General features: G+C 33.9%; 1 protein-coding gene across 1 annotated transcript; it reads left to right on the top strand.

The window, feature by feature from the left end:
* The first annotated feature begins 1,543 nt into the window (after nt 1-1,543).
* LOC143552763 (leucine-rich repeat receptor-like protein kinase PEPR1) lies at nt 1,544-4,462 on the top strand. Its single transcript, XM_077042905.1, has 3 exons — nt 1,544-2,608; nt 3,107-4,091; nt 4,170-4,462. Exons 1-3 carry the CDS (start codon nt 1,544-1,546, stop codon nt 4,460-4,462), a joined length of 2,343 nt encoding a protein of 780 aa, XP_076899020.1.
* The last annotated feature ends 6,720 nt before the right edge of the window (nt 4,463-11,182 follow it).

Here is an 11,182-nt window from a genome sequence, read left to right as displayed (position 1 = left end):
ATCATTATATATCTTTCTTTATTAGCTCTAATTAAAACATTAGCCTTTTGCTTCAACTAATAAGTACCATAATTAAGATTAAACAAAAAACGACAACAAAATGTAAATGGGTCACATAAACGAATCTTCCTACTCATAAAATTACCTAAATTAGTGAGTCAATCGGCAAGGTTCTTCTCGTTTATGCCTAATTGTTAGTTCATACAGTACAGTGAAACCAAACTACAATTATGCAAAAAAGGAGCAAAAAAAAAAATTAGAGAAATTCAATCAACTGCAAGAACCAGTTAGTATGAAACGCAATAGAAAATCCTTCGAAATCCCAAACAAATGAACAAAATAAAGATTGACTGCTGAATTTGACGTTAGAGATGCAGAATACCATCGAATTTGAATAACATTGATTCCGATTTTAACACTAATAGTATTATATGCGAATTGTTGGAAGGGAGATCTAGGGTTTCTTCAAGAGAGAGAGTGAGACTGTGATTCAAAATTTGAATTTTAAGATGAACCGAACTTGACTTTTTTAAGACAAACCAACCCAACTAACCCGTTTATTATTAAGTTTGCTATTTTACCATTAATCATGACCCGATCTATCAACCTACCAACTTTCATATCAAACTGAACACTAAAATTGAACCTTTTTAACGAAACATACCGCCTATAATGAGTGAGATCCGAATATTGGAGATGTCGTTTGATGTTTGATGATACGGCTTTTACGTTTATTCTTAGCCCTGGTTACATCTATACTTTTATGAAGTCGGATTTTAAATATGCTCCAAAACGAAACTTGGATTTTGTTGGAGCTTAGGTGTGTTTGGATGGTGAAATATGAAGAAGCGGGAGTTTTAGGGTTTAAGCTGTTTATACCCTCAAGCCCACACCCAAACCCATACTTTTAAAGTACATTATTAAAATTTCTAGCTAAGACTAACATCAGAGGAAATAATAAGCAAATGTTTATTTAATAAAAAACCTTTGCTTATTATTTCCTCGAAATACCAGATGTTACACCCCTCTCCCCTTACACTCGACATACTCTTTAAATGTCCATAATAGCATCATCCTGAATTTCTGATAGTGATTTAGCTAACTATAATAGATAATAGTACTGCATTTGACCGAGATTAAGGGGCTTCATAAATCAGCATTACTATAGAGCTTAATCTACAACACATTAAATTTAGAACTTCACAACGATATTTTGAGTAGGACCGTAATAATGAGTGGCTAATTATTAATTATTGACTTGGAGAACAGGAGTAGGGCACACACATGGTACGTTTAAGTCTATGGGGAGTAATTTATGAGGAAGACACCTTCAACCGCCAACGCCAACCCTTAAATAAGGGAAAATTCAGATCCATTTGCAGAAGTCGGTTTTTAAATAAGAATATTTTGACTCCTCTCTGTCGTTGACTGCCGAACTTAATTAACACGGCTTTGGGAATGCATGTATATATATTCAGTATCACTGAGAATCCATATAACCACACTCATTCAGTTAAGAGTATAAAAAAATTACATACATAATATGGCATACTATATCACTCATCTTCTCCACGTTATGCTGCTCTTTTTCATGCTATCCCAAACCACCACTGCCTCTGATTTTAAGAAATCATTTCAAGTAAAAGCTTTGGTTGCAACTAATCGGTGGCCACAATATGTAAATGCTTCCAAAGATGATCATTGTACTTGGGATGGAATCAATTGCAATGAGGCAGGAAGTGTCATTGAGATAAGCTTTTACAAGCATAACCTTGAAAGTAATCTGGGAGGCCTTGATTTGTCCTCATTTCCGAACCTTGTTCGCCTTGTTTTGGACGAGTGTGGTCTTGAAGGAAGCGTCCCAAAACAAATTCTTTTGCTGTCAAATCTCACTTTTCTTTCACTTCGGGGGAATAGACTCAAAGGTAACTTGCCTGCTGCCCTTGCCAATCTCATCAGTTTGGAATACCTTGATCTTTCTACGAACAATTTCAATGGTGAGTTACCTGTTGCCCTTACCAATCTTATCACTTTAAAACACCTTTATCTTTACAATAATAATATCAGTGGTAAGTTACCTGTTGCCCTCGCCAATCTCATTGGTTTGGAAGACCTTGGTCTTGGATATAATAATTTCAGTGGTGAGTTACCTGCTTCCCTCGCCAATCTCACCCATTTATCATACCTTTTCCTTTGTAAAAACCAACTTACGGGTTCAGTCCCACCATCTTATGGCTCCATGCTCAATCTCACATGGCTAGACTTTAGCACAAATCATCTAAATGCATCAATCCCAAATGAAATTGGTAATTTGCAAAACCTAGAAGCATTGGATCTGGGTGACAACAATTTTGATGGTCCAATTCCCTCAAGTTTTGGTAACCTAAGCCAGCTGATGTTTTTGAACCTTGGCATGAATTCCATAAGTGGTCCCATACCTCTAGGTATAGCAAATTTGAGGAAATTACAACAAATTGACCTTAATCATAATAGTCTTGTGGGCCCTGTTCATCCTGAATATGGAAATCTTTCTTACCTTGATTTTTCATCTAACCTGTTGTCAGGGAAATTGTCTTTTCAGCGTCCTTGTAACCTACTTCATTTAGACATCTCTATAAATATGATGACCGGAGATATCGCAAGTCTAAGTGATTGCTTTGACTTGGATTACTTGGACATCAGCATAAACAAACTTACTGGTCCAATCCTACACTCTTTTGGTTCCATGTTCAATCTGACACTCCTTGACTTGAGTACAAATCAGCTGAATGGATCCATTCCACATGAAATTACTAAGTTACAAAACCTACAAAAGTTGAATCTAGGTGTCAACAATTTTTACGGTCCAATTCCCTCAAATTTTGGTAATCTAAGCCAAATGAAGTATTTGAACCTTGGAATGAATTCCATAAGTGGCCACATACCTCTAGATATAGCAAATTTGATGAACTTAGAATATGTTGACCTTAATCATAATAGTCTTGTGGGTATTGTTCATTCTGAATTTGGAAAGTCATCAAGACTTCTTCATCTTGATCTTTCATCAAACAAGTTGTCAGGACATGTATCGTTTCAGCTCAATGCTTGTTATCTACGGTATCTAAACCTCTCTATGAATCGTATGACCGGAGCTATCACAAGTTTGATTGTTTGTAATGACTTAGAGTACTTGGACCTTAGTAGTAATAACTTTATTGGAGAAGAACTTAATAATTTGGAGTTCCCACATTTAAAGTTTTTAAATCAGTCTCAGAACAATAACCTGACTGTAACCATCCCATGTCGTTCTTCTGTCCATGATACAGAAACTGGCTGGTCATGCAATGCTTTTAGTGGACAATCAAAGTCCGAAGAAAATATACAAAGAAACAAACTAGTACACAATTTGACCACTTTTTTTCTCGTAATTGGGGGACTTTGCTACTTGCTTCTTGTTTATGTGTGCTACAAAAAGCGCACCGCGACAGAAAAAAAATTACAGGAAGAAACAAAAAAACATGGAGATGTATGCTCGGTATTGAATTATGATGGAACAATTGCATATGAAGACTTCATCACTGCTACAGAGGACTTCGACCTCAAATACTGCATCGGAACCGGCGGGTATGGTAGTGTTTATGAAGCCAAACTGCCTGATGGCAAAGTATTTGCTTTAAAAAAACTTCATCATTTTGAAGCAAAGCAACCAGTATTCAATAGGAGTTTCAAGAATGAAGTCCAGATGTTGACCAACTTAAGACATAGAAGCATTGTTAGACTGTATGGTTTTTGTTTGCATAACAAATGCAACTTCCTTGTATACGAATACATGGAAAACGGGAGCCTATTTTGCGCCTTAAGCAACAGTGAAATAGCTATTAAATTGGACTGGATGCAAAGGGTGAACATTATCAAAGATGTAGCACATGCTTTGGCATATATGCATCATGATTGCAGCCCACCTATTGCTCATAGGGACATATCAAGCAACAACATTCTCTTGAACTCAGAAATGGAAGGATTTGTTGGTGATTTTGGAGCAGCTAGATTGCTCGATCCAGATTCCTCCAATCAAACGGTAATAGCAGGAACTTTAGGATACATTGCTCCAGGTATTTGCGTACGCTTCTTTTATTTCTATTAACTATTGAAATTTTGTTAACGATCCTTTGGTATTTATCTGCATGTAGAGCTTGCCTATAACATGATTGTGACAGAGAAATGTGACGTGTATAGCTTTGGCGTTTTGGCACTTGAGATCATTGTAGGGAAGCATCCTGGAGATCTCCTCTCATCCCTAAACAATTCGATTGGTCATTGTACACCGTTAGAAAATATATTAGACAATCGACTCCCTTATCCAACTAATAGATTAACTGAAAAGGACATCATGGTTGTTTGTAATGTAGCAGTGGCATGCATTCACACAAATCCAAAAGGTCGATCGACAATGAGAAATGTTTGTCATGAATTATCACGTTGAACTCTCCATTTGGGCTTTCTCCAAGCTTTATCATGTTGAAGACCCCCCCTAAAAATACGTGTGTCACTAGCAAATAAAGTTGTAAACTTGAAACTTTTAGACTGTTTGAAATGTTGATCTAAATTTATGAATAAAGCAATGAACTTGAAACATTCTATTGAGAACAACCCTTAGTTATACTTGTGTCCTTGAATATGTTACTGTTCCCTCAACAGCAAACAAAGTTGTGAACTTGAAACTCCGCAATGTAAACAGATATAAAGGCCAAAATAAAGCTATGAACTTCAAACATTCTACTTAATAACGACTTCCTTCTCTTCCACAAGTTAACATGTTATATTGGAGTCTGGTTAAAATGAGTCACACACTCATACTAGAATTATATCTATCTATCTATCTATATAATTGTCTACAATTGGAGCCCTCACGTTGTTCCCCATCCCCTCTCATGCCACCAGATTGCTCCATTTCAAAACGGTGGCCTCTCATTGATTCAAGCCTAAAAAATTCGCGGGTTATGGGTACTACCCACGGGGCTCGGTACCCAGATTAAGAAAATGGGTTAGAACTATATCAACTGTCCTTCAATCCAAGCTCAACACCTCACAAACCCTCATCTCAAAATCAAACAGGCGATTCCTTCCTGGCTAAAGGGATAACCAATCTTCAATAGTTGAATCAATTTCTTCTCCAATCCAGTCTTCAATCATCACTGCTGCCATCAAGAAACCCTAGATGAACCTTAAATTCAATTTCTTAATCGATATTAGTTTTGATTGGTATTATATCTCGGTGTGGACTGTGGACCCTAATCGTCTTGTCTGCTTTTTTAATTGGTCTATTCATTAAATCAGGTAATCTTCAAAACTGAAAATAGTTCTAGATTCTTTGTATGGTTCAACTTGAAGAACACATGCTATTTTAGACATGTTCATCAATCTTGCTGATAAAATCGTGTATTTGCTTATATATTATTTGCTGCTATTATTTGTGTTACAGGTCAAACTTAGATTGCAGCTGGTCTTTGAAGTTTACTTAGCTGTGACTATTTCATAGATTTTAAGTTATAACAACAAAAATAAACAGGTAATGGAGGCATGGATTTCCTAAGGTTATGGCAGAAACTTAAGCATCAGTTCTGGACTGAGATTTATGATGTAGCCAAATTATTTTATTTATCTGGTATGTTAAGTAAGTGGCTTAATGTATATTATATGCTTTTTTTTTTAGTTTTTATTGAACTTTAGTGGCGATTTAAACTCTTTTACAATAGCACTGGTCAATTCAAGTCATGCTTATGAGTAAATGGTAACATAAGCAATTTAGATACAAAAAGGACACGCCAAAAGGCTCGAAGTGGTTGATAGTCACTTTATTTTAGTTTATTTTGGACAAATAGAGCTTGAATCCTTTTATATCGTTTTTTTTTTTTTTTTGAAAATTATTGAGGTTGTATAGGCCTTGTGGTGATAATTTAACACACCAGTTATTCACAAGAAATATATAAGACCTGGACAAATGTTGTCTAATTTCTATTTTGTAATATTCACATGTTTTAAATCTTTGATTGGCATGTTTCTAATTAATTTACATTTTCAGACAAATAGCTAATTAGTTACTGCTTTTGGCCCTCGTGGAAACAATCTAGACTACATTCTCTTGCTGGAGAAGGCGATGTTTGATATTGGTGCGTGATTACATACATTTTCACTATGAACATTTCAAGTATTTTTCAACTTTCTTCACATGGATACCACTTTTTGAGCATATTAGTAATTATTTTATTAACAATATTGTTATAAACATATTTTTTTAATAGTTTCATATTGATGTTTGTAGGTTGAAGGGCGGAATGGCAGTTTGATGGTTGAAGGGTAGAATGGGAATTTGAAATTATGGAGGAAAATTCTTTGAATGGATCTGCAACAATGAAATGAAGGTTTCTTAATTTATTGCACCACCAGATCTACATTTTATAGGGTTGAAACCATTTTAATTTTGTTTAATGATCATATAACTTGCTGATTATTGTAAATTCTTCTAATGTGGGGCCAAAAATCACAAGTATATATTACCATTGCAAAGCCTCCGGTGTGATCAATGCCTTTAAAGTGGGGGTCGTACCTAGGTTATGTATGTTATTGGGTCTTGGTTTGATGGTAATTGTCAATTGATGTTCAATAGAAAAATATTTGAAAAAATATATTTTAAGCCTAACTAGATATCAAAATAGGCCGAAAGGCGTCCAAAGTGTATTGGAATGCATTGAATCTCATAGATGAATTTTTTGTAATCATATTTAGCATATCATTTATTTTCATGTTTCTTTACTTAAAAAAACATTATTATTATTATTATTATTATTATTATTATTATTTGTATTTTCTTTATTTTTGCAAGGTTGGGGACTTCGGGCTAGCAAGATGGCAGCCCGATGGAGATACAGGGGAATCAACCCAAGTAATTGGAACATTTGGGTAATTCTTTTAACGCATCTACTATTATAACCCCTCGCACCATCTCCATTATATTGTAAATAAAATAATCTATATCTTTAAACTGGTTTAGATATTTAGCTCCAGAATATGCATATGCAGAAAGTGGCTAGATCACTGAAAAAACTGACGTATATTCCTTCGGGGTTGTTTTGGTGGAACTTGTGTCGGGAAGAAAAGCAGTTGATCTTAAGCAACCCAAAGGCCAACAATGCCTCACCGAGTGGGTAAGTTCCAATTTCTATTAAAATAAAAAAAAAATTTAAGCGAACCGTTTTGATATAAGCACATTTTCACTTCAACCCGTTTGGCTCGAACCCTTTCAGACCAGTGCCCATTCTGACCCCACTCATAGTAATACTTTTCTAAGCGGTCTGGTTTGAGCAGAGGACATTTTCACTTGAACCCATTCTGACCCGAACCATAGTGATACTTTTTTATTGCAACCTGTTTTGACCCAACACATGTTCACTTGAACACGTTTTGACCCGGCGGCCAATCCAACCCGCCCATTTTTCCAGGCTTAAATAAAAACATAGCTTTTGGAACTTCTGTAACGCGTTCGTAATGTCCGAAGTTCAAATTGAATTATAGAAAGTGTATGTAGTTTGCTTCAACTTGGACCGATTGGATTAACATTGAATTTACCTGTTTAGCGGATCACCGACTTCTAATTTTTGGTCTCATAGTGATAGTAACATTAAAAAAATGAAACACATTTTAGCAGAGGTGGAGAAATTTGTGGGTCAGATAACAAGTCAAAACGGGTTCGACCAAAACGGGTTATATATTAGTCCAGGTTGGAATAGGTCGGGTCGTGTTTAGCTGTTAAGTGTAAACCCTTTTTATCCATTCTTTCAATCACATTACATTCCGATTGTTTTATTATTATTACTATATTTTATCCCCCGTATTACGGGGGTTGTTTTACATTATTCGTTTTTAATATTTATATATATATATATATTTGGATTTTAATTTTATTTATTGTAAGAAAGTTAATAATTAATATACTTGAGGTTTGATGATAAAATGGTTTCACAAATAAATGATGTGTTATAATCCGGTTTAAAAGCTATCTGGGTTTAGTGATACCCATTACCCATTTATTTTCTTTATTATAAAATTGTTTCTTAATTATAAAATAATATCTTTTTTTAAATAAAATGAGATATTAATTTTTAGTATATCTCTATTTTAAAGGATGTTCATATCAAATATTTGATGAGATTAATTTTTAATATAATGAGATGTTATAACCAGTTTAAGAGCTATCTGAGTTTGGTGAGACATTTACCCGTGAATTCGGGTCAAATGCGTGAGAAACCTTCATTTACAAATAAATCAATCTGATGGCTTGAGAGAATAGTTGTTTTACATTTTTCGTTTTTTAATATTTATTTTTTGGATTTTAATTTTCTTTATTGTAAGAAAGTTAATAATATACTTAGGGTTTGATGATGAAAGGGTTTCATAAATAAATGATATGTTATAACCCGTTTAAAAGCTATCTGGATTTGGTGACCCATGACCCGCTTATGTTTTTTACTATAAAATTGTTTGTTAATTATAAATAATATCTTTTTCTTTTTAATTTGGATATTAAATTTTAGTATATCCCTATTTTATAGGATTTTCAAATCAAATAAGTGGTAAGATTAATTTTTAATTTAATGAGATGTTATAACCCGTTTAAGAGCTATCTGATTTTGGTAAGACCCATACCCATGAATTTGGGTTAAATCAATGAGGGGCCTCCATTTAAAAAGCAAGCAATCTAATGACTTCCATAAAAGGAGGAAGCGACCACATAGCGACACGTAGGATTTTAGGGTTTTCATTTATATATATTATAGATAGATTTATCTATTTCTCTCTCTTTTCGTACTAGCTAATATGCCATGTCTACGTGAAGCCTTTCTATCCAAGGTTCAACGAGAGAGCCGCTTACAAACGTATATACAAGAAAACCACAAATTAAACTTCATAAAAGTAAAATATATAATAACTCTCACAAAATGAAATGAAAACACATATGACAAGAAAACAAAATATTCGAATTGCTCATTGAAATAAATGTCAAAGTGTACTTAGGCTTGACAAATTCATATCCATTAATTGAATAATGGTAGGTGCCATTAATTGATAGATTCATGAGAAACCATTTAAGGTGATCCGTTAAACAATAATATGTTCCACATCACCAAGCAACTATGACAAGTCCATATAAACGCAAATAAAACAAAACTAAAATTTAACTCCAATTATAAACATAACATCTTTACACATTAATGTAACCTTTAGTTTTAACACATAAACACATCATACAAGAAAATATATATTTACAATAATATAAAAAAAACTAAAAGTAACCCGTGTGATACGCGGACTAAAAGCTAGTGTGTGTATATATATATATATATAAAACATATAAGAAAGGACAAAATGATAATTCACTCCTTATTTGGGGATTCAATCAGTTGTTTCTCCATCCATCCGCTTCCAGTCCCCCCTCTATATATAATTGATAATCTCGATCATTCGGATTCAAAGTTAGGGTTTATCATTCGCCAGAGATTCAGGTATTTGATTCAATTATGTGATTGCTTTTATATCAAATTTTCACTAATTTTAGGGTTCTATCATCTTTTAGCATCATGGTCAATGTGTATTTCTTAACTATTGTTTACACATATAGATATTGATATTAGTCAAAATAATTTCTCCAGTTTTGCAGGGATTGTGATGATTCCACCATCTGTGTTCATCTCCCTGTGTTAGAAGGTGTTAATATTGGATGGATTTGCTATACTTGTAACCGGTAAAAATGTTATTACATTTGCACAAATTTTCTTCTGGCCTTTGCTTCAAATACTAATATGCTATTATGTTTCTGTTTGTTTCTTTGGTATTACCACCCTGGCATATTGGATGGACACAATTGTCATACACGGTTTAAGAGAAGACGCCGCTAAAATTGAATGCCGGTCACCACCACCAACAATTCATTATCAGGTGACGTTACAAGTTCATCTCCGGCGACGTTAACCTTACTCGCCTTGCAATCAATATTAACGGATGGAATGGTAAGGGACGCTTCTGAAGATATTCAATTCTCATTCAGTTTCATCTATATGACATTCATTTCGATCAATTTACCTTCAACAATCTTAATCGAACAACTTAATCTACCATCATTCCGAGGTTTAATCTTCGCTGCTTATCAGGGTTGATCTTCTATTAATCTCCAACCCATCAAAACCAACCCAAATTCACCATGAAATACTGTTACATGTTATTGTCTGCAGCCTGTTCAACGAAATGGCTGACATATATGGGGTTCATATTAATGTTCTGTTGTTAGCATATAACTCACAGTGTCGTGCCTATGAACAACAATCCCATAGTCTTTGCAAGGTGCACCCTCTTTTCTTTGCTTAATTTGTTGATTTTTTATAAACTTTAGTTTTATAAATATATAATGAGACTACAGAATGTTGATCATATATGAATATTTTGAATTAGTGTTTTCCTTATTAAGTATTTGATCAGTGGGATAATTCTCCATGTTTGAATTCCCTACTGCTTGTATAGTGGACATCTAATATGTCCAAGGTATTAATTTTACACTTACCTTTGTTGATATTGTTCATGTAAGATATATTTATAAAATTAAATATCCTTATCATATTCTTCCCTCTACTAAGTATACACAAGTGTTGTGTTGGGCTCTTCTTTATTACTTCTCTGATGTTCCTTCATAGACTTGGCTTTATCTGTGCCACTATGGGCCACTTGCATCTGATCTTAAAGGTCTTTTGAGAAAGGTAATATTTAGCAAAGGATTGACCGTCATGTTAACTCAATATAATAAAAGTAATGTTTTGTCTTCAGTCTCTTATGGTTTTCTAAATTCTGATTAATTTTCCTCTATGTGTAAAGGCTTAAGGTGAAGCTTTTTATATGAAGGTTTATAGATTTTTGGTGAACTTTATCTATATAAAAATATAGTTTTGTAACATCTCTTACGTCTTTTGTTGGTACTATGCAGCTTAGAGCCTTAGCTGAATGTTTGATGTTAATGTAATGTTCGATGTTAATTTTATATGAAGGTTTATAGATTTTTGGTGAACTTTATCTATATAAAAATATAGTTTTGTAACATCTCTTACGTCTTTTGTTGGTACTATGCAGCTTAGAGCCTTAGCTGAATGTTTGATGTTAA

The sequence above is a fragment of the Bidens hawaiensis genome, unplaced genomic scaffold (genome assembly GCF_021521415.1).
Source record: "Bidens hawaiensis isolate Kalapana, Puna unplaced genomic scaffold, B.hawaiensis_p1.1 tig00017033_1, whole genome shotgun sequence".
NCBI lineage: Eukaryota > Viridiplantae > Streptophyta > Magnoliopsida > Asterales > Asteraceae > Bidens > Bidens hawaiensis.
The sequence above is the reverse complement of the archived record's forward strand: the minus strand, read 5'-3'. Positions and strand labels throughout refer to the sequence as shown.

What these genes read in the sequence shown, in the direction of transcription:
- LOC143552763 (XM_077042905.1), top strand. Translation starts at nt 1,544, where the DNA reads ATGGCATACTATATCACTCATCTTCTCCACGTTATGCTGCTCTTTTTC. An exon ending in GTAACCTACTTCATTTAGAC is followed by an intron (nt 2,609 to 3,106) that starts ATCTCTATAAAT and finishes CGGTATCTAAAC; the next exon opens with CTCTCTATGAATCGTATGAC. An exon ending in TTTAGGATACATTGCTCCAG is followed by an intron (nt 4,092 to 4,169) that starts GTATTTGCGTAC and finishes ATCTGCATGTAG; the next exon opens with AGCTTGCCTATAACATGATT.